At 46.3% G+C, this 23,057-nt stretch overlaps 2 protein-coding genes across 2 annotated transcripts in view; one reads left to right on the top strand and one right to left on the bottom strand.

The window, feature by feature from the left end:
* LOC143367708 (uncharacterized) overlaps positions 1-23,057 on the bottom strand; it is an 82,396-nt gene that overhangs the window by 34,895 nt on the left and 24,444 nt on the right. The gene's annotated exons all lie outside the window — the stretch shown is intronic.
* LOC143368115 (uncharacterized) lies at positions 2,090-21,749 on the top strand. Its single transcript, XM_076810476.1, has 4 exons — positions 2,090-2,283; positions 3,269-3,941; positions 4,777-4,959; positions 21,507-21,749. Exons 1-4 carry the CDS (start codon positions 2,226-2,228, stop codon positions 21,544-21,546), a joined length of 954 nt encoding a protein of 317 aa, XP_076666591.1. The 5' UTR covers positions 2,090-2,225; the 3' UTR covers positions 21,547-21,749.

Genomic DNA, 23,057 nt, shown 5'->3' on the forward strand with positions numbered 1-23,057 from the left:
TGTTGGAGAGATTAGGGTGTGCCCGATAGTTGGCGATGGTTGGCGACCTCATTGCTTTCACTGATCCAATGTTTGGGAATGGCCATAAAAGGGAGCAAATTAGGGGAATCTGTCTCAGTCCCCGAACCTTTAGGGAGCGATAAAATACTGCGACAGATACTGGGGATGGGTGTAGATAGAAGAGATCCATCAATGTAATTGCTCCGCAAATCACTGTTTATCATTATGAAACTGATTTAGTGGAACGTCGAAGTAACGAACAGAATTATACATTGGCACACGAAGCGCAAAGTGCAGCTGCCTCGAATCCTAAATATCCACCTCCACCCACTAACCAAACACCAAAAATCGTACCCAAAGTTATCGCAAGCTACCAGCTGATCTGACGTTAAGAAACGGAACTTCTCAACGCCCCCGGGGTTGATTAAATCGCTCTACGCCCGAGGCGTTTAATTGTGCATCGGGCGCGAGTTAGGGTGGATCCCGAAGCGATCGCGCTAAGAGGAGAGAAAGAATTTTATATCTCTGCAGGAACTTTTCCTCGGACGGAACACTCTGTCGGATCAATACCTCATAGCTAGTGAAACGTATACTTCTCGACTTCGCAGCTACTTCGCATCGGGAGAGCCCTGATAAAAAAGTAACCCACGTCTGGGTTCGATCAGCAGGTGGAATTTCGCCGCGCCGACTCGTCAGATCTACTTGTTTTGTGGACACGAATTCCTGACGTGTCGTTGGACGACGAATCACTTTGCTCTCACCTGATGACGATCCACGGGCATCCCGCGGTTAGAAGCGTCTGCCCAACGTGCGGTTGGATCACGATCGCGATGGTCTTCTCGAGCGAGCAGAGAAGCGGACGGGGTTCGTGGGTGGTTGGCTGGCTGCCTGCTGAACTTGACCTTGCACTTGCACCCGAGCTCGTGCGAATCCTGCATCGGCCAGGGTCACGGACGACTCCCTATTTTAAGCAGAGCCGCACACCGAGGCCCATGCAGCTCGTTTCACATGCTTCGACACGTGCAACGATTCCGTGGCTTCTCACGCAGCTGCACGCGCGCACGCGATGCACTTTGTGTTGCAAATGAGCGAGGCCCCGGCTCTGCGTTGAAAACTGAATGCTCGATGTGGCGCACTATTGCGGATGGAAAACAATAGCGGTGGAGGGAGTCGTCGATGTTTAGCAAATCAGCGCGAAGCTTCAGGTTCGCGAACGATTCCTCGAACAGTGCTTAAGCTGGAATATGAGCTTCTAGGAACAATGCTTAGTGAATCACCGGACGCTTGGAACTTTTTATCCGCAGGTTACCCTTGTCGAGGAACGAGACGAGTGGAAACAATTCCTCCCCATTCGCGTTGCAAAATCGCGATGCATATTGCTCCAAATTGAAGCGTGGAATCGCGGTAATTCAAGCTTCGCAAGAATCTCTGCCAGCCTCATAATCGACGGTTCCAAGAACGATACATGCACTGTCACTATTCCGATAAAATCTATTCCCTTATATATTGGCACGCATCCACTTGCACTCCCATTTCCTTGTCGGTCTTCCAGCGAACCTCCCCCTTCCCACGCAAACAAGAAAACACCGCCATGTTCGTGGCATTTACATATCTGTGTCTCCAAACGTGCGCAATCTCGCTATCTCGAGGAGGGGAATACCAATTCCTCCATCCAAACAGCCCCGCCGTCATCGAGACCGTCGCCTTCTGCACGAGCCTGACAGCCAAACGCCTGTTTAACCCCGAAAGGCGAGTCGACGTGATATGCAACGAGCTCGACGGCCTGGGGGGGTGCAATCGCGAGAGTGTGCACGCGGCACGGACCGATTTTAATCGGGGACCGAGTGGTGCCCATCAAAGACGAACGAATACCGAGCTACGTCGTTATCGAGCACGGTCGATTCGCCGACACCAGGAACACGCTTCTGCAGGGAGAGTTTGGGTTACGCACGTTGCAGTATCTGATCGTGACCAAAGGCACGAGGCAGGAGGTGGCTTTATTTGCGAGAGATTTGTGGAACGCGGACTATCGAGACGTGGCATTTCTGGTTTTCGATGACGGGGGCAACGGTACGATCATCCGTGCAAACGTGACGAGGCATGGGATTACATTGAAATCTGTGGGATCGTGCAATCCGTCCGCGAACGATGTGGATCGAATTCCAGCGTTCGCCACGGATTCCCGTCGGTTCTGCCCCAGGGGAGGCTGTGCGGTGAAGTATGGAATGGTCGCGGACGCCGCCGTCAGATTCTGGCGCAAAGAGGACACGCTGAAGCTGAAACGTGAGCAAACCACGGCGAGCGCGTGTGTTCCTATTTGCACGGCGATATCGCGTTGGTCCAGCCGTTGGCTGCGAGCCCCGCTTATGTTAAGGTCGGAAGACGAAACAGATCTTTCGGTGGGGAACGGAGTGTCGAGTCACCGGAAAGATTTATTAGTTTGCTCGGATCTTGGGTTCAATATGCGCGAGATCGCGTTTTAAATTTCACTTCGCAACTTTGCGCGAGTCAATGGAGGTTCGTAATGCGAAAAGTCGAGGGTAGGGGTGGAGGGAATCGAATCTAGTGCCTACAGTCTTCAGAAATTTTGTCGAAAGGTCTGTTTATAGAAATTAGGGGAAATATGCTACTTAATACTTTTGGCCCAAGGACTTTGTATCTACTCTCCGTGAATTTTTAGAAACCATTGTTCTTCGTTATCCTCCCTTATATCGCGAGACTCTGACACAGGGGGTGTGCCTTGAAAAATGATCGCGACAAGGTCGCTTCCTTGGCAATGAATATACCACACTAGCCTTGTCGCGAGCAGCGCCGAAAATGGAGCTTACTCATTCGGGTGATTTATCACGGTGCTCCGGAACGGGGGGGCCAGACACATTAATTACCTTCCGAATTCGCCAACTATTGAATAATGTATCGTGATCACTAAACGATCCTATCCCTGCCGCGAATTAATTACATTAATCAACGCCTTGGCTTTAAATCCAAACCCGAATACACTTGCGCCCTCAACTCTGGTAAATCTATTAAAATGCTTTCTCATTGCGTAAGACATACTGTAATCGCTCCTTATTGATTTCAGCCACCATTATTGGCCTAAAATCTTCGAGATATTACTTTATCTCGATCACATTTAAGATCACCTCAATTCCTCTGTATAAAATCCCACCATATTTTTTAAGACAAAGATGTCTGTAGCTCTGAAAGAGTTAATGCAAAAACTGTTTCATTACCTTCCTTTTTCATTTTAAATCCCACTTTCTACCAGGAAACGAGACCCTGCAAACAGTCGGCGGGCTGCTCGTCGAGCATTTTGGCGATTACCACGACATCAGCGTCGATTCAAGCGCTGGTATCAACATGACATGGTCGGATGCGTTCTCGATGCTCATCAACCGTCGCCTAGACGTAATAGCTGGCCCGAAGCCAGAAGATTTGCGTATCTTAGCCAACCTGGAGATCGTCTGCTGGTACATGTACCGCGACATGGTATTCGCTGGCCTCGCGCGTGTCAAATCCATCCAGACCGATATGTTGAAGCTGTTGACGCCGTTCCACTACTTGGTCTGGCTGTGCGTGGTTCTTCTACTCACTTCTTACATTCTGCTATTGATCGCGCTGAGGAGGATGTCCGACATGGGGTTGATGAAGGAACGAGTGAAGCTCGCGCACGTTTACGCGGTAATGCTCGGTCAAGGTGTCACGATGCCAAGGAACATTGGACTGAGGCTGGCGCTCCTTCTGTGGATAGTGTTCTCGCTTTATTTGAGCATCACTTACAACAGCACGTTCACCAGCTCCTTGGCTGAAGTCGAGACGGAGGACTTGCTGCGGGATCTCAAGCAAGTACGTGACTCTGGTCAACCGCTCGGCGGACCAGCCATCGTTCGCTCTTACTTCAACAATGCCACCCACGGCTTCATAAGGGATTTATACGAGAGGTAATTTTGTGGTTGGGGATACATTTTATACTCCGTGTACCCTGTGGCGTTTTATTAGCTTTATCTGGCAGTGGCCCTTGAAATCAGTTATTCCTTTGAATAAGAAGTGACTTTGTTTCTTACTAATTTTTGATAAAATGAAATAGCGGATACAGAAACAAGAGAATAGTAGTTACAAATCCAACACAATGAGAGTAGAATTGAATAAGAACTTTCTATCGTACTTAACTCTTAGTATCATAGTGTAACACCCGTGTCACACGAATTGAAAAAATCATGCGCGCCATTTAGGGGCTTTTTCATGAACTTTAAAACGTTAGTTTGCTATTACCATACGTAACAAGTGTCCTGAGGGCAGAAATACATCCGTGGAAATTCTACTGTGATACACTGTCTTGTATTGTAGATCGCCAGGACCACTGAAAATACCAGGTAAATGCTAATTTTTCTCTCAATTATTTCGCATTTCCTTTGTGAATAAATTTCATGTCGAACATAATAATGTACGTAACACTAGTGTAACATTATGCAAAACCGAGCATTGGCTTAACATTATAATACATAGGTACCTTTATGCACGGTTTAACACTGGTGTTATATACATATTTCCTCACTTATATAAAAAATTATTTTTACGATGAAGCGTGGACACAAATTGACCGATAAGAATTTTTCTGAATAAAATAAAAAAATCCTGATACTAAGGATTAAAATTCCATGTACCTCTACACAATCTTGATGCAAAAAGTAAATAGAAATCTGCAATAATCCTCGCAGTATCGTTTCCCCAACAAATTCAGAGGCTTGAAGAGTGTTGCCTGTGTGTTTGAAACAGGTACAAAGTCACAGGAGCGGAAGAAGCGATGGACAGTATATCCACGAAGAACGGTATCGCCGTGCTGCAGCAGTTCACCGTGGACAGAATCAACTGGGACTACAGGAGCAATAGAAGCCTTCGTATGTACACGTTGCCGACACCTGTGCTGAGATTCCCAGTGTTCCTGTTCGCGAGGAAAGGGTACGTGTATCGAAGACCTCTTCGACAACTTGTCACGAAGTATCGCGAAACGGGGATGGTGTATAAACTGGAGAACGTACACTTGATCGAGGAGGACAAACGGACATCCCATCGTCGATACACGGACGAAATTCTGACGATCAAGCATCTTTATCCCATATTCCAACTATTCTTCGTGTGCCAGGGGATTAGCTGTTTGATACTCCTCGTTGAGTTGCTGCAAGCCCATATCTTGCTGGCTCCGTGATAATTATTATATCACTCCTCGTTCCCTCGATACTTTCGATATTCATCTGAATCTTAAGACAGCTATCTATATGTTCTAAGCTGAAAAGATTCGCAACACGTGCCCTACTTCTCTCGATGCACCTGTAACGAACTCAACGCAGATAGTTTAAAATGTTTAAATAGCTTCTAATTTCTACAAACTCAAGCAACTCCCACAATCCCTAATCGCTTTCCTGTTGTTCTCTCCACCGAGACCGTGACGCAAGCTATTGTGTCGTATTTCGAAAAATTGCGCAGACATTTCCTTGAACGTACACGTGCTCCACTCCATCTCGCTGCACAATATTCGAAATTGCCCTTGGAACGAGCTTTTGAAGGTTCCAACCACTGTTGCGTAACGCGCCCGCTGTAATACGATAATTCCTCAATCGTGTACGTTTTGCAAGATGCATTGCTATGAAACGCATCTCCACATGTAACCGGTGTGGGTGTGTGTGTGTGCAAGGCCGCGCCGTGAATTTGTCGAACGAAAGGGAAACCCCCTTTCGCCATCGATCCCGTCAGCGATAAATCCAATTTTCTAAACTGCATCGTGCTCCGTTTTACGATGAACGGGTTTCGTCCGTCGCGTTTAACGTTTCCCCTTGATCCACACGATCCAATTCACTTACGGAATCGTTTTACTTTACTTAGCCGAAGACACCACCCCCTGCCCCTTGGATCGAGCGCAAACACTTCGTTCGTTCCGTGGCTGCGTGCTCGACCGCCGAATTTTCACTCACTCGAGGGAAACGCGATACACGCGCCCCAAAATGCCACGCAATTTGTATGAAATTCAAACGCAAATTCGATGCAATCGTCCATATAGACGCATCGATTTCACGCAAACCTATTCTCCTAGTTGGCGGCTTTTTTTTTTAGCAAATCCAGCTGTAGCGAACACTAACAATTTCCAGAGGGAGCGGATTGTTTGATGAACGTACGATAGTTAATACGAAACCAATGTACAAAGCGGATGAGTTAATAAAGGGTTTAACAGCAAGTACAAAATCTGGTCTCTGCGGATAAGCTTCCACGCTCAGCTCAATTTTATAACACACGCGATTATACGTAGGGGAGACCGGGGCAAAGTGACCGGGGTAAACTGACCTGCAAAGAAAATATGCGCGAGTGATATCTAAATTTATTTAGATATTATAAGTACGTATTTTATTAAAAATTATGTATGTATTTGTTTTATTTATAATATGTCAGACTGTTCATGTAAACAAAGTCCCTTTAAAAACCACATTTTCAGAAGAAAATGAGTTTAGGTTAGTAACACAAAGTACAAAGTTACAAAGTACAAATTATTAACATTAAGCTTGTATTAATGAAATATATTTAGAAAATAATAATTTAAATAGTTTAAAAGTTCTAATAAAGTTGATTTTATAATTATATATGGGGTAAACTGGTCGATTTTGCATTTTCTTTTCAAGTTGAATTTCAATATACTTTAAGTTTATTTTAAGTATTGATATTCGTCATTTATCAATAGTAATGTTCAAATTATATTATAAATCTATTTTCACAAATTTTTATTGAAAGGGAAAAATTTTATTCGACTTCAAACATTTTTCGTCCCACTTTGCCCCGGTCTCCCCTAAGCCGCTAATCTAAAACCTCGTATATCACCAGAAAATTCAAATTATCCAGAATCGGTTTACTCCGTACACCCACGAAACCAACTCTAGAGATCTCTATTTTTCACGGCAGCCATGCACATCCCGTGCTCTAGTAAGACTCTCACAAAAGGTGCCATAAACCTTGCGCTTTCTTGTTTGCCACCCTTCCCACGCCTCTCGTCTCCCCTCTGCAGTCCGTCAGTGTAGGATCTCAGAGTCCGAGGAAGAGCGACAGCGCTCGAAGGCTGAGAGTTAATTTCGCTGCGCCGTATTAGACCTCGTCCGTGGTCGGTTCGCAGAAAATTATCCGGCGGACAGAGAGATCCATTCAACCGACACAGTCAACAGCTCGCTGGGGGGACGGGCGCCGTAATTAGGGTGGCCGTCACGAGCAGCGTTAACGAGAACGCGCGGCTTTTCTCCAGTGGATCGGGCGTGGTCCCGGTGTGGCGTTCACGCGACGTCGATCATGCGACAACGATACAGCCTCTCCGTTTCTGCCGTGGCAAATAAAGGTGAAATCCGCCAAGGCGTGCACCTCAGTCTCCTCGATAGAACCACCGTCCCGAGCCATTATTTCACCCCCCTGCGTCGCAATTTCTCCCCGAGCAACTTCGCCTTAATCGTGAATTTCGCACGGCAACCTTTCTCCCGTTTTTCTGGGGTGGGCTTTCCGCGGAAGGCACCGGAGCGGGCAAGCGGAAAACCGATGGAAGGGCCGCGTCACTCGCAAGAACGGGTCCAGGAGCGTGCCGCACTAAAAGCACCCGCCGGTGGGCGGGAGAATAAGCGGCGTCGCGTTCGAGTTCTATCTTTCCCGCCAACCGTCGCGTCGGATGGATGTAACGATCCTTTGCTGCCTCGTAAACAAAGTTCCTCTCGCCCGGCGGTTTCTCAGAAGTCGATTCGACCTGGCGCGAGGGAGCGCGAGAACGTATTAGTTGGGGCGGCTCTTTCTCTTTCTACGCGTAGTTTCGTGTTTGCCGCGTGGTACGAAGATACCAGCTGCCAGGAACGATCGAAGTCGTTCCTCGCCGCGGTGACCTTTCGCCTGTATCAAATCGACGGAGCAGAGAAATTGGCGATACACAACGGCAGTGGCGGATTCAAGGAAAGAGGCCCAGGTGGCAAACGTTCTGGGGCACCGCGTGTACATAACAGAATTACAAATAAATTTACGCGCGCATGGTATGAATAATTACGGGGTACAAGAAGAAATATAGTGTTCGGATGAAATCATAATTTTTTTTGTGGAAAATGGGACCCTACGGGGAGGCCCGTTAAATCCACCACTGCAAATGGCTATTTCGAAGTTCGCGATTTATCATACAAATAGGCGTGGTTGGAGGGCAGAGGGTTCGTGTAAAAACCAACATTGGTGCACGAAATACATGCTCTTTTTTTATCGGGTTGCGTCAATAGCCCATGATATTGCGATATCTGGGAACGCTACTGGCGATGAGGCTTCCGTGACATCACGCTGAAAAAGCTATACATAGCGACCGGGAACCCCCTAAATATATTCGTCCACAGCAAGTCTATATCGCGAATGATCTTCCCGTTTGCCGTGACTACGAAGACTCTACCTTTCGAGCCAGTTGATCCCACTGGCTTCCAGAAGATCAGAAATTAACTCATTAAGTGATAAATTGATTGATAACGTGGAGATACGCGGCGTTAACTCGACCCTGTAATAGGAATTGAGGAAGGTGCGTCATGGTGGGTCGATCGATGATGATAATCGAGCCCGTATCGCGATGTCCTCCGCCTAATTGCGGATCCCTGGCTGCCGTGCAGACGCGTACAGATATCCGGACCACGTTGTCACGTGTCTCTGCTTGATTGCCGTGGGCTTTCCTAATCATAACGAACACGCGCTCCCCCTGTAATTGCGTCAACTTTCCGTTCGACGGTTTTGATCGGCAGTCGAGCCTGGGCGAAATTAATTCTTGATGCCTTGTTTCATGCTTGGGGAGCCTCGGATGCGGAACGTTCCTTGTTAACGGATTACCCTCGGTGGCGTGTACGCTTAGATGCGTTTAGAGGCTAGACTGGGGTGAATATTCCGCAACGAAGCGTTGCATTCGTCTTGCAAAAGTAGATTCGTGGACCTCGCGGAGAGCTCGTTTCGGGAACACTTTCTTGAGAATAGCCAAGCTAGAAATGCGTCTCCTTGTAAGGAGCTACATGGGTATTAGACAGCTAAAATCAACGGTTGCTTCTGGTCTAGAGTGTAGAGCCAGTAATCACTTTAACCATTTGCTCTTTTAACCATTCTTTCTTAGGGGTATAAGACGTATTTTCAAGTAAGAATGTTTACAAAGTATTAAAAATTAATTAATATACGAGACGTTAAAGTGAGTGCTTGCGCGCCTCCATGTGGTGAGAACACGATTCCGAGTGACTGACTCATCTAAAAGCAAAATCGCTGTATGTGAATATCCGTTAACTCAAAATCTACAATGTGGAACTCTGTCGAAAAAGTTTAATAAAAATTCACGGAATTATACAATGAATATCGACTTCGAAGGATTTTACTGAAGTAATTCTGTGATAAATGTTGTTAAATTTATGCGATCTTAGTGAGCGGGTTCCACACTGTGGAGAAAAGTGTTTTGTAGGTTCAGTTAAAATTTCAACAAAAAATATCAATCCGTTCTCGAGTTACCATGTTTACCGTTTTGAGAAACATAGTTTTGAGAAAAACGGCTTTAAAGCTTGCCGCAGCGCGTTCACCTGCATTGTGCCGCCTGTTACTTTTTACGGTGTAACCCTCGAAATTGTTCGAATTTTTCAATGAAATCTTTTTTAAAATACTTCTAAGACTTGTGGCTATCATAAACAATCGAAAAGAAATTTCGATTTTTTACCTAGAAATATCCATGCACCCCCTTAACAAATGCTTCATTCCTCCAAATCTTTATACACCAATCTTAGTGCTTAAAATTTTGAGTGGGTATTGGTATGTTGGGGTATAGGGGGTATTAATGCACGGAAGATGTTTTAATCCATCTAATCCGTACGTGTTGAACTTATCGAAATAAGTCCCTGTATAGGTAGAACTAGGTCGTTCCCTGTACGAGTGGATATTCTGTTATGATGTTATACTGACGAGATGTCGTCGTAACTGCGTGTATGTATCTACGTCGAGCTGGGATTTCTACGTCAGTAGCGAGGGTAGACAGTAGCCATTGTGGCATTAGGGTTAAGGAGATACCTACAAATGGCTTGGGTAGATTAATTACGTGGAGTAGTCGTCTAGAAAACCGAGCCCTTCCTTTGTAAATGGCCCATTCTTTTTCTTCCCCCCGACTTTCGGAAGACTTTCCCTTGGAATGCCATAGTTCACCATAAATGGTAATTAGTGGACCCAGTTTCAGGCACTATCTCACACTCTCGAGACTTTGGGGAATAGTTTTTTCGCCTAACAAGTCGAATGAAATGTGGGCCTTCGTTACACTTTGAGCTACCTTCAACCTGATGTTTTTGACTGTGTTTTTCTTACATAATCTGTTAAAGTTTGTGCAAAGGATTTGCATTGCCAGTTCAGGGTTAACTTTTCAGCAACCTGCAGGTATAGATTATGACGAACTACGAAGAGGAGACGTTCATCTCCATCTCATTCGCTAGCTGATCACTCCATTGTTACACACACTTTACTATCGCAGCAAGTTACGAACAATCGAAAGTCACACCCCTTAGTCCATTCCCTTGCGTCCGGGGAGCGCGTGATGGACCTTCTTCCCACGTCTAATTGATCGCAAGAAACTTTTATGCGCGCCGAACCCCGTCCATTATAGGTACTGTCGAACCGAGATTAGGGGTGACAGTGAGCAGTAAACAGAATGACGTGCAGAATAAGGCACGAGCCTCGCCCACGCACGTAGACACCGGTTCACAGTAGGCGTCCTTCGTGCCATGGCGTTCTGACATTCGTTCGCTGCCAATAGAAGTAACAGAACACGATTCCAACGTGACTCTCCACGTAACTCGAGAAAGAAATCGAGGATCTTCGAAGTTTATTCGTTCTGGTCGACACACCATCGGCTTTTGATGAGTGTTGCAGTGTAGTGCAATCGTTGCACATTGGGAGCAAGCTTTCCAACTGGTAAGGCCCAAATATGCAACTTTTTATCTCAGCAGATCGACTGGAAAAAGGCAACTAGTTGATTGGTAGCTAATCGAAAGTGCAACCCCTTTTAAGATTTTTCAAATAGGGGATGCTCCTACAACGGACACTATTGGTTACTCGTAAAAAGGTGGCATCAATCACATGACTGGATGCTTCCTCGACTGCACAAAATCGTGCAAACAAGGTTGGAGAATTATTGACTAACAAAGTGTCCCCGTGACACTTCGAACGACAAATCTAATTTCGGAAGTGTCTTGCAACCGAGGCTCGAGTACTCGATGTCCCTGGCAGAAGCTGCTAAAGTGGGTCTGACACCGATCAAACGGCGATAGACGCACTGAATTCGTAACCAAAGGTTTTGGTGGGCTGGGGCGGGATCGTGACAGAAATGTCGTGGGCCCGATACGGAAATTCATTACAGCCGTCGGGAAATTAAGCTTCAATAGAGGAGCCTTGACATTTGCACGGTCGAAATGATACCCGACGAGGGTAACCGCGTGAAAAGAGATGACGAAGGAATGGAACTGACGTAGAGCTGACGATCGCTTCTTTCGGATCGATGTAAATAAAGCTGATTTCACGCCGGCAGGAACTCGTGTTTGTGTTGCGTTACAGGGATTCTTTTTTCGAGATGCTAATGGAGATTGATGTCAATAATGGCTGACAGAAAGATTGAAGTGACATGTCTGAAGGCTTGAATCGATGAAAATACCACGATGATGGGTGGTAGATTCGATCCTCTGTTTCGGGCAATGGAAACCTAATATTAATCTCCACTATATCAATATTAATGTATGCGATAAATTATTCTACAGATAACTCTACCAAATTTTACCGAAAATATAGCAAAGGATTCCAGGAAGGGTTTTTCTACTGAATTTTCCAGTAACGAAAGACATACTCCACGCATCATCTTCGCCACCCGGCGGAACATCCAATTCGGCATTATTAATGTCGGAAGCCCCCAGCAACCCAGAGATAGAGGTTTGCCATTATCGATTGCACGCCGGATGGCAGGACATTTCCATACCTCGAAAACGAATTTTTTATTATCGAGGGACCGTGGGCAGTTGAATAATTCCGACGCTTGCACGGGTGGTATTTCTTGCGCGAGCGTTACGTGTGCCGCTTGTTCCATTAGCTATCGCTCTGCAAGGAATATCGGGGATTTGGCCCAGCTCCAAATCACCTCGCCGCCATCTGGGCGCGGAGCACACCTTTCTGCAAACAAAATCCTTATTTTTCATTCTGGCCCCGATGAATACCGATTACTAATATAGCCCCCTCTATCTCAAGTTGCATCTGCTCCTGCCCCTTAACCCCTCAACGACCGACCCCTGAAACGAAAAACTGATAGTGAGGCCCGGGCCCATGGAACGAAATCCTCCACTGTTTTCCCGAGCGCTGTCTATACTATTATATAAAGAGAGAACCGATTTTTATGTTCGCGCAAAATTCGAGACCTGTTCAACCGATCTTCCTAAAATTTTAACACGTCATTCCTGGATACTCTGGGACGGACATAGACTATGTAGCATGTCTAAAAAACGCGTTATTAACCTTTAGAGGGTCGGGATTTTTTCATTGAAATTGTAAATTTTATTTACTTAAAATTTATGCATATATGTCATCAAAATGGTCGGCAAAGTATTCAAATTTTTAGGTGGCCACTAAAGTGGCTAGCCCGACCCTCTAAAGGTTAACATGGAACGAAGAAGCGCCTGGTATGTATTGCGCTGGAGGGAAAATAAATGTCCCAAATTTTCCGAAATAATATGAAGAACGTAAGCTTTTTTTCAAAATATTTAATTTTCTTAAAAGATATTAATTCTAATAAACATGAATCCGTCATGCTAATATCTCGGGCGAAGCCGAGACGGCTTTAAAGTCCGTACGAGTTACGGAGGTGGTCGTTGAGGGGTTAAGGGGACTAGGCAGTCGTTTTCCGTGAAAGAAACACTTCCTTTGTAATGCATTTGTAAAAAAATGAAAGCATATCCAGATGTATCCTTTTACCCAAATTATTATCATAGAGATTGAAACAAAGTTGGTATGAAATATACACGTGCTTTACAAATGGCAGTGCTGACTGGTAAACATTTTAACGTTTCTCTGTGGTTTTGCCTTAATATCGGTCTTAAAATGTGACGTAATCCGATCTCAAAGGTGTGATTCTTGTTTATTGGATTCGAAGTTTCCCGTAGAACCTATAAAAACAAGAATGAAAGGAAAATTATGCGATTGGTGTGTGGAAAACGTCGATTTTTTCCGAGAAAAATTCGTTCTTGATTGTGCGCTTCTAAAAACCGGTGACTTATTAATTTTTTTAATCAAAATCTCTAATTTTTATGGACTATATCAGAGATTCCACGCGGAATGGGACATGTTTTACACATCCTGTAATTTTTTCAAGTCGATCTGAACATTCGTTCATTCGCAACTACTTAGGGGAAAATAAAAAAAAAAATTCTGAGCAAAGGCGATGCTATAAATTACCGATTGACCGTTTTAGCTGCCAAGTCAACAATTTTGCGAAGTTCAATATAAACCAAACGGCATTTTATTCAGAAAAGATAGTACTTTCGGAAAATGCACTAAAAAATTGACTTTTCGACTGCCTAGTCCCCTTAAATTAATTCCATTCCCCTCAAACTGTATACATCAATATCTCCCAAATATTCCAACAGTTTCTACATGATCTACCGATCTGCCTCGCGCGACAGGTATTCCTTCTTAAGCGCTCCATTTTACTATCCCTGTACCGCTATACAAAATATCCTCAAACGTCCCCGTTTCTTCAGCAATGCTCTTCACCGAACCTTCAACCCCTCCCATCCGAACCGCCTTTCAGCTGCTCCGCATACTTTCCCCGCATTCACTTATCGTTCCGTTTAATTCCGAGGTTTCGACGCGACCGCCGCGATTCGCCTTGAAAAATGATTAAATTCCCGCGCGTGCACGCGTTCTTTTCGCCTCGCGGCAGGGGGTCCAGGTGCAGCCGCGTGGTTGCGCCATTAAAACGAACGGTCCCGCGTCGCGCTTGCGATGCTACGCTACGCTGCGTTATATCATCTAGCGCGCCCTTGGCCGCGAGCTATCGAGCTTTTTACAGCCACTTCCTCCGCTCGGATCGAAACGTCCTTAATATAGTCTCGCTATCGCGGCCGCTGTTATGTTATCGCCAATAACGAGGCGCAAATGAGGGAAACAGAAGACCTTGCGTAAATGCGATTAACTGCGATGCTCGGGCCAGGGAATGTAGTTCATGGTCATGGCGAAAATCGTGCTCTCCCGAGTGGCTCGTATCAGCGGGCCAACGGTGGCCGAGGGGGGAAGGACAGGGAATCGCGGAAAATCGGCTTTCCCGAGCAGAGAGGGGGATCCCCCAGTTTCCCGCGAAGAGCCAGCCAATTGAAATCGATGCCAGATCGATACACCTCCGAGGCGTCTCGTCATTCAGGCAAATCGCTGGGAAAATGTAGTTCATGGGCGAAGCGATAAACCATGGACACGGCTGAATGGTGGGGAAGACCCTCGAAACTCCTCTTGAGTCGATAATCGAGGAGATTCAATGGTTTTCGCGGACTAGACTCTGTCGGGGCTTTCGCAGAATTCCGATCTAATAGAGCGCATCACGGGGGATAGCAAATCCGAAGCGATTTCAGCTGTTAGATGACAGTGGGTACTGGACGTTTATTTAAATTTATTTCAGCAGCAGGGAGAGTTCATCCAGCTCAACCAACGCTGGTAGGGCTGTTCGAGTACTCGGAAAAAGCGAGCCGAGCCAGGCTCGGTTTTTCGAGCCGAGCCGAGTACCGGTAAAAAACGAGTGGCTCGATAAAACCGAGTAGCTCGAATTTTTTCGAGCAGCTCGAAAGAACCGAGCGGCCCGGAAGAGTCGTGAAGCTTGAATTTTTTCGAGCGGCTCGAATATACTTGGAGCAGATCGAAATTTTCGAGCAGACCGACTGGGTCGAGTACCTTGAAGCTTGAACGTTTCGGGCGATACGAATGTTTCAAATGCCCCGGTTTATGGAGAATGCCCCGGTCCCGAATCTTTCTCGATAATCCGGGGACCACTGTATTCCGTTTTTACGGGTGCTCGGCTCGGCTCGGAAACCGAGTCTCCGCTCGGTTCGAACTTCAAGCTACTGGAACATTCGAGTACTCGAACAGCCTTAAACGCTGGACTCGCCGATGAATCGAAGTTCCTCCACCGGCATTGCTGTAAAAGTTTAAAACGTCCGTGGCTAACTGGCGGCTCTTATTCATTCAGGAAACTCTCCGGAGGCGTCCCGTTTCTACCGCCTCCTCGCGTCCTCCGAAAACCATCCGCGGGGGACCGACCACGGGCTGCCTTGCATCGCGCAATTCTCGCAAGCCGATTTTCATGTTTAAACACACCATCCGCACCCGCGTCACACGAGGAGCCAAGGAATTCAATTATTCGCGGCGTCTGGGTTGCGTCGGAGAAAGTTGGCCAAGGGATGGGTGGCTGGTTCTCGTAACTCGCAAACTCGATTTCCAGCGTTCAAGCATCGGTACATACTTACTTGTATCAGCTGAGCCCCAGCCAGCAGCTGAAGTCGAGGGAGCAAATTCGAAACGCTGCTCCTTGAGTGATACGAGCCCCAGCACTGGGAGCGACTCTATTTAGCTTCGGAGGCTGCAGCGTGATCATCTTCCGTATCTGTGCCAGTCAGCTATTAGAGCGATAGCGACTAAACCCGCCGCGAAGCATTCCACTGGCAATCGGACTGATCGTGAGGGTTTGTTTTAATGAATCTCTGAGGATAATGGGGAATCACGGGATCCCCGCGAACTGCAGTCTCTGATCCGACCTCCCAACTCGGCGTCTTTCACCCAGTTTTCAGGTGGAAAGTGGATTCAACACTTGCGAATTTCGAGGGCGTGATTAACCCGAGAGTAGGCGCGCCAAATAACTTACGTTAGTAGGCGCACGTCGGTCATTTCGATCGATGGTAGTGTAATCAGAAATAACTTAATAAAATGACTAAAATAATATAAATAACGCATAACATTGTATTTTACTTACTTCAAAATCGTTATACGTAAATAATCTTCATTTTTTATGATAAAATGATTAATCGTATTATAATATGAGTTCTGGAAAATTTATTTTTATACAAATGATACATTGTCATTGATTTTAAAAATAAAATGTTATATAAAAATTCGTGCGAATGCAAAATATAAAATTACATCGTCTATTTATCAATTTGAATTTATCACTTGATTTTTAATTTTCAATAATAGCAATTATCTAATATATTTTATATTTATATTTGTTTTTCAAGGAATATACTTATAAATTTATGGTTTCATAAACGTATTAAATATTTATATTTTCCTCGGATTAGAAACTGCATCTTGAGAATAAATAATAAATACTTACGTTTCCTTCGCTCAAAGTACATTCCTCCTCTACATCTGATATCTCTGTATCCGCAGAATCAATTTCCGAATCTGTATCGTGATCGGATTATATAACATATTCGGAATCTTCTGCAGAATCCCTGATCTCGTCTTCAATGTTTTCAGTCAATAAGAAATCTCGGAAATTAGTATTAGCCATGATTGCCACACGCTATGGTCGAAAAGACCGACGCGTAAAAATGTATGATTTAAAACCTACACGAGTGCACTAAGTGTCGCTCCGTAACATAAATAAGTCAAGAACTCCTTCAAAGAGGAATAGCTGCACGGAAAAAGTAAACAGTCAAACGCTATGGATCATGTTTGAAAACAAATGAAATCGTCGGTCAAAAATACCAACATGCGCCTACTCCCGGGTTAAGGGATGGTGAATATTTATTTTTAACAATTCTGCCGCTGCCAACTCTTTCTTACGAAGTAGGATAAATGTTTAGAGGCAGAGGATGAGGATTAAGTGCAGCTTGATGTAAAAATCAAGGGAACGCCTGCCTGCTGAAGTACCCAAAGCTCTTGACTGCTTTGGATAATGGAGGGAGCTACCGATCGCGTGACGGAAAAAAAGAACGGGGGATATCGACGGGCCTCGATAGAGCTCGGTCATATTATCGCTCGCGGAATTAACACACGGTCAGGGCGGATCTCACTTTGCCTCGAATCGAAGCACAGACGCGGCTTTTGACGTCCTCGAATTTGCGAGCGCGAAAACTGAGTCACTTTCCCTCCGAATAGGCTTGACAGATTACGACGCGATCGGAGCTGGGTGTCGATCATGGAAATCTGCCGGTGAACAGCAGCTGTCAAAGTTTACGAGATGGAGACGGTGTCGGGTACGGGGATCGAAATTGGCCATGGATACTGCAACGATTGTTCGCTATTCACACCCGCGCGCATCGATGCCCGTTGAAACATAGAAATACGATGCTGCGTTTAACTGCCAGCGGATAGACACGCGAGCAAATAAATGTGAAAATGTATTTGTTTCTGGCAGAAGCTAGAGCTTCATTGAAATCGTCCTCCAACAAATCACCCTCCAAGCGACTTTTATTGAATTTCGTAAAAGCGTATTTTACCTCGGCCTGTCCGAAAAAAGGCTGTAGTTCCATTACCTTAATTTTATCCGCGGCGGATTAAACGGCTCGTCTGCTTCCCTAATGAAAATTGCGCCATGGGACGACAGCGAGTGGAATCGATCGCATAAATGGTCGAACATTCGGCTTGTGAAAGGATCGGGACACACGGCCACTCGCGAGTAGAATCTTTCGCAACCACAATGTGTTGGATTGAAATGAAATTATTATCTATGTAAATCGATGCCGAAACCTCAGCATTCCACCCTGCCCCTCGAAGCGTCGATAATATCCCCCGCTTCAGAGGGCTCGTAATCATGAATTTCGCCCGTAAACTGCGCGCTGTCGTGCCCGTGGGGACGATCCTGCCCTAAATGCTCGCTACGCCCGTGCTCGTGCCGCAACGATGAATCTGGGAGATGGCATCCACGGATTTAGGGGTCGTAGACTCGCGAGGCCGATGGGATCGTAATCGCGTGCGTCAGCCGCCGACTGTAAATTCACTCACGCACCGGGGATACGCGTGATTTAACCCTGACACACATGGCTCGTCGGAAGATACGTCAATTCGACGTAGACGGCGAGGTTGGACGTGAACCGTCGACGCCGAACGCGCGAACCTGCTCCGCCAAGTGAATGCTTGTTTAATCGACCTCGATACGCGAGTTTAAACAATACCTGTTACGCGCTAAAACTGGAACGTTTATTTTTGCGGTCGATCGCGCGCCCTCTTCCTCCCCGACGTCCACCGACCAGTCTTCACCTCTCTAATGTGGCCCAGGAAGCTTTCGACTCGGGTTTGCTGACAGTCCCTTTCACGACCCCTTTTTACTACCTACGATTATTGGAATTCTGAAGGGCGGTAGATACGTCAGAGAAGATTATTCGTTGTACCTGTTAAGTATTGATACGAGCGGGGTAATGTCCGTGAAATACTAGTCCTGAATATTGTATAGAATTATATTTCGTGGAGGGAATAGTAGGAATTTCGACGGCAGGTAATTAATCATTCATTACACGCAAGCTAGTTCCTATTGGGGTTTATTTTCACAGTCAGGTAATGTAAGTCTGCAGGTTTCACGCCAGTAGGATCGAACAAGTGGAGTGGAAAATGTATCGCTGAAAGGAGAAGATAATCAAGACTGTCGACCTTCGAGGATATTTCGAGAGAGTCTTCGCCTGTCTGCAGAATGCCGCTGTCGGCCAAATATTTAGACAGCCCTTTATCAACGTAAGATTTCGTTTGTGAAAGCACCTTGGCAGACTGTCTGTCCCTGAACGACGGCTATTTTAAATAGCCCCTGTTGATGGAGTTAGAATTATAATCGAATAAGGCATAGGTCACCTCTCGAAACCATCATGAAGGGTATCGAACTAAAGACCCCCGCGTAGGGCTATGGGGTGGTCAAAGTATGGCTACTTGAGCTGAAAGGATCCATTTTCTAACCCCAACGATTTTCCGCTGCATTGTCACGGCGTAGCAACGCCTCGCCCCTTTGCCACCTAATTGCTCGGCAGGACTGCTGGTTGTCCGATAAAAATCACTGGGCTCCCATTTGCCAAGACAAGTCGCCCGGGGAGCAACCTTCGGTGTTAAGCCGCTTTTCGAGCGACAACTAAATTTGCTCGCCCCGAAATAGGCTGAAGCATTAAAAGTCATTTCAACCGGGAGAGCTTCGACGGCGTTCTTTCCTCCCCCGTGAAGCTCTAAAATATCGGTCAAGGTTCACGAACCCCATTATAAATGGTCTCGAGGCAAAGGACTGCCGACCGGAGTTTGGAAAGGTGTCACAGTGATCGTCACGTCTCCTTGCAACGGAACATGTAATTCTGGCACCGAGAAACAGGGGCGTAGAACATTTTCTATCGGGAAATAATACCTCGATCCACGGGTTCCTGCAGTCTTTTTTCAAGCTCGAGGAAGAATACTTTATTCCCTTCGCTCGAACAGCGAGCGCGACTCGAGAAGATCGTAAATCAAATTTTAAAGACTGAGAACCCCTCGGGGTAGGGGGCGACGAATCTCGAGGTGGCTTGGAGCTGGCGCCGTTATCACGATAGGAAAAACGTTACCCGAATGCCAGCGAAAAATCCATTCGCGCTTTATTGTGGCCGAAGAGAGCGCCGAATTCACGATAAACGACACGAAGAACAGGAAGAAGCTGAAGAGACGAGGAGAACGCTGCCACCCTTGCCGTAATAATATTTGTACTACTGATCCGACCGTGACAGTTGAAGTCCCGATGATTGGTCTTCCACTTTGCTCTTTTTAGGGAATCGAGAGATATTGGGATCGGGTGTCAAAGCGCGTTTAAATTTTAATCCTATATATCCAACTGCATCTTCATCTGTTCCTTTGCTTTTCTCGATAAGATAGTCCACCGTTTTTAGCATTAATATCCCACCATTACGACCCGGTGATCTAATTACTTGTACTGGAGAGTCGCCTAAATAGGACAGCCCCGGGAAAGTAGGCTGCTGGTTGATGCATCGTTCCTATTAAGGGTCCTTAATGGACGCATTAATAGCTCGCGAATCCTTCAAAACATTTCTATTAACACGGTCGACGAGGAAGACCCGGATGCCTGCTCCTCGTCAGCGTCAAGTAGAACGTGTCAATGTTTGGGCAAACGTACCCTGTTCACTGCGATGCATCATTCGGTGAGCAATTACTGTCAGCACCCTCGCTATAATTTCCTTCGATTCCGCGCTCCCCGCGAGCTGCTTCGCATCTGTACTGCGAGGCATGAAAACCTACTATCGCTTTAATAATTTCCTCCTAACAATTCGCCAAGCCCCTCGTGCCACGAAACTGTGAGCCGCCTGTACGCCGTGTAACGTGCAATCCTCGTTTTGTGTTGCATTTCTCTTGTACTCTGTTCAGTAACGTCGCGCGTCCGCCGTAATTAATGCTTCGCGAATTAGACGCACAATATTACATTCCCAGCGGAACGTGGTGCACAAAAGGGGACGAGACGCGGCGAGTTCCGTGCTTCTGGGCTTCGTTCTTACGCCGCGCAGCTGGAATTCGCGAGGGCGACGGATAAACGCGCGATGAACGGGCGCTTAGACGGCCTGCCGAAGATTCTGGCCGCGTTCGGGGAACAATCGGGCGGCCCTATCAATGTAATCGAGGAGAACGTACGTATCAATCGAGCACGTACGGGATACGCGAATGCACCAGTTACGGTTCAATTAGACGCAAGTCACTCGATCGAATTTCAATTAATCCACCGTGAATTCCTCCCCGCCCCTCCGCCTTTCTCCCGGCGTGCGTAGCACGAACGCCCACGCAGGTCGACGCGCTCCCCCGCAGGTCGACGCTTCGAGCGTCCTGCTCGCGGGGAATACAGGTCACGTTATTCGGGTCAACGGGAGGCGTCCTTCGCTCCTCGGCTCCCTTTATGCACTTCCATGGTGTCCATGGTTATTTCTGTACACGAGGCTGCAACTGCACAGTGGTGCGGAGCTCTTGCACCATCCCCGGCCACTCCTGACCTGTGGTCTACATTTCGTTTGGACGGGGAGGCAGTTGCCGCCCGGTCTCCCCTGCGAGACACCGTGTTCCGGTTTCATGTTTAAAAGTCTTCCGCGACGGCGTCACGGGAACCTTATATCTCTCCGGGCGCTCTAATGAAAAGACTCGAGATACCTTTTTCCGGGGATAAACGTTCGGGTCGAAATTAATTTCCCCTCCCGGGGCGATCGGGAGTACGTTCCGAGGCTCGATGTTCGGGGCGGGGGTGAATTTACGGCCGGCAGCTGTATTTTCTAAGGACACGCGTTGTCTGAATACCTCGCAATTAGACTGCTTTGATAGCGAAATTCACCGCGCTCTAGGGAGGTAAATATATTCGTCTTGCTCCGTGGATAGAACGTCTGTTGGCTCCGATACGAGACAGTGAATTTCATTCAACGGCATCGCCCGTTTCCACGGGACCCAACGTGAGAAACGGTGGCCAGCGATTTAACGAGCGTGTTTTTATCAACTCGCAGTTTATTCGCGACCAATGGAGCGAGCCATGGGGAAGCATAAGCGGGCACTGATGCAAACGACGGAATGATATCAAGCGACCCGGTGCAGCTTGAAATTTACTTCGCGCGCTCGGGGAGCACAAGTTGAATAAATGCCAAGAATCGCACCGTGGAAATAACACCGTGGCAAGAATAATCTTATTAGGGTACGAGTTACGGGGCGGAAGCACCAGCCACTGCGTAACAGGAATGGAAATTAAGAGTGTGTCGGGACCGGTTACATTCAGATTATTAACCTGGTCGCGTCTAATCGAATTGCCGCGCCTCGTTTGTCGCTGTAAATACTAAATAACCTGATTCAAATACTGCTTTTTCTTTTTCCACCCTGCTTTAGTTCTCACCTTCGACCCCCACCCCTCCCTCTCTCTCTCTCTCTCTCTAAATGTCCTTCCGTTCGTGGCCTTACGCTAATTGCGATTACGTAACTTTCGTTTATCTTCGAGTAAAAGCCCATTTTCATTAATATTATTGTATTAATTAGAAGGATGTATTGAAACAGGAACTACCTAAGAAATAAATTTGAGCGAGGGTAGATATATGACAGGAACGACCGAGAAATTACGTCTGAATGTTAATTAAATCTTCTAAATGAATGACGAGAATAGTGACTGTACAGTGGAAATTGGGTGATACGTTGATCGAGTGGAAAGGTAGAGATGCAATTTATAAAAATAATTCGATACAGGAGGTGGATCGAGGAAGCAGTCACAGAGATTCTTGTTACCGGGACGACTCGATACTGTTAATGGATCGTGTCAAATTTCCATTCCCCATTGGCCGACCTACATTCTGATGATACAGCGAATTCATGGAAAATCCACTTTCCTTTCACCTGAAGCTGCTGGAAACGCTTCTAATTGCCAAGAAGTAGGTCTGTGACGCATTTAACCGGCCCGCTCTTTCAATGATAGTGTTAAGGGCGTCCTTAAAGCCCCTCTCCCTTTCCCGCCCACACAACAATTCATTTTCCTTTCCTTTCAACAGTCTGCGCAACAAGAACTAATTGTAAGTAGATTTCCATTGTATTTGCAATACTCCCTTAAGCACGCTAAATATCTTTGTTCAACTGGGGGCACGTCCAAGTGACGATCGCAGAACCAAGAGATACATTAAATCCGTGTTCATTCATTTATCGCCGCTCGAACGTTAATTAGAAAGGAATTATTAACGAGCATTCGGCATGCATCCGGCACGCGATCGTTTACTCTCACAACACGCCGTTTTATACTGAATTCGAACGTAGCGATTAAATTAAATTTTACCATTCGCCCGTGAACACCGGCATTAAAATTGCCCGTTTCGATATTCACGCCAAGTGTCGCCGAAACTTCCCAACCGTAGGTACTGGATTAAGCAAAAGTTATAATGGACGTAAATGCGTGCATTCGCAGGCTTCTAGACATGCGACTTCGCGTCGTTCCTTCAAATTTAAGAATTAATAAATTGACTATTTAAACCGACGAAGTTTATCGTCAAAAATTAATAATAAAATCTTTAATCTGCAATATGGAA

Source organism: Andrena cerasifolii, chromosome 4 (genome assembly GCF_050908995.1).
Source record: "Andrena cerasifolii isolate SP2316 chromosome 4, iyAndCera1_principal, whole genome shotgun sequence".
Taxonomy (NCBI): domain Eukaryota; kingdom Metazoa; phylum Arthropoda; class Insecta; order Hymenoptera; family Andrenidae; genus Andrena; species Andrena cerasifolii.

What these genes read in the sequence shown, in the direction of transcription:
- LOC143368115 (XM_076810476.1), top strand. Translation starts at nt 2,226, where the DNA reads ATGGTCGCGGACGCCGCCGTCAGATTCTGGCGCAAAGAGGACACGCTG. An exon ending in ATAAGGGATTTATACGAGAG is followed by an intron (nt 3,942 to 4,776) that starts GTAATTTTGTGG and finishes TGTTTGAAACAG; the next exon opens with GTACAAAGTCACAGGAGCGG. An exon ending in TTCCTGTTCGCGAGGAAAGG is followed by an intron (nt 4,960 to 21,506) that starts GTACGTGTATCG and finishes ATCAACTCGCAG; the next exon opens with TTTATTCGCGACCAATGGAG.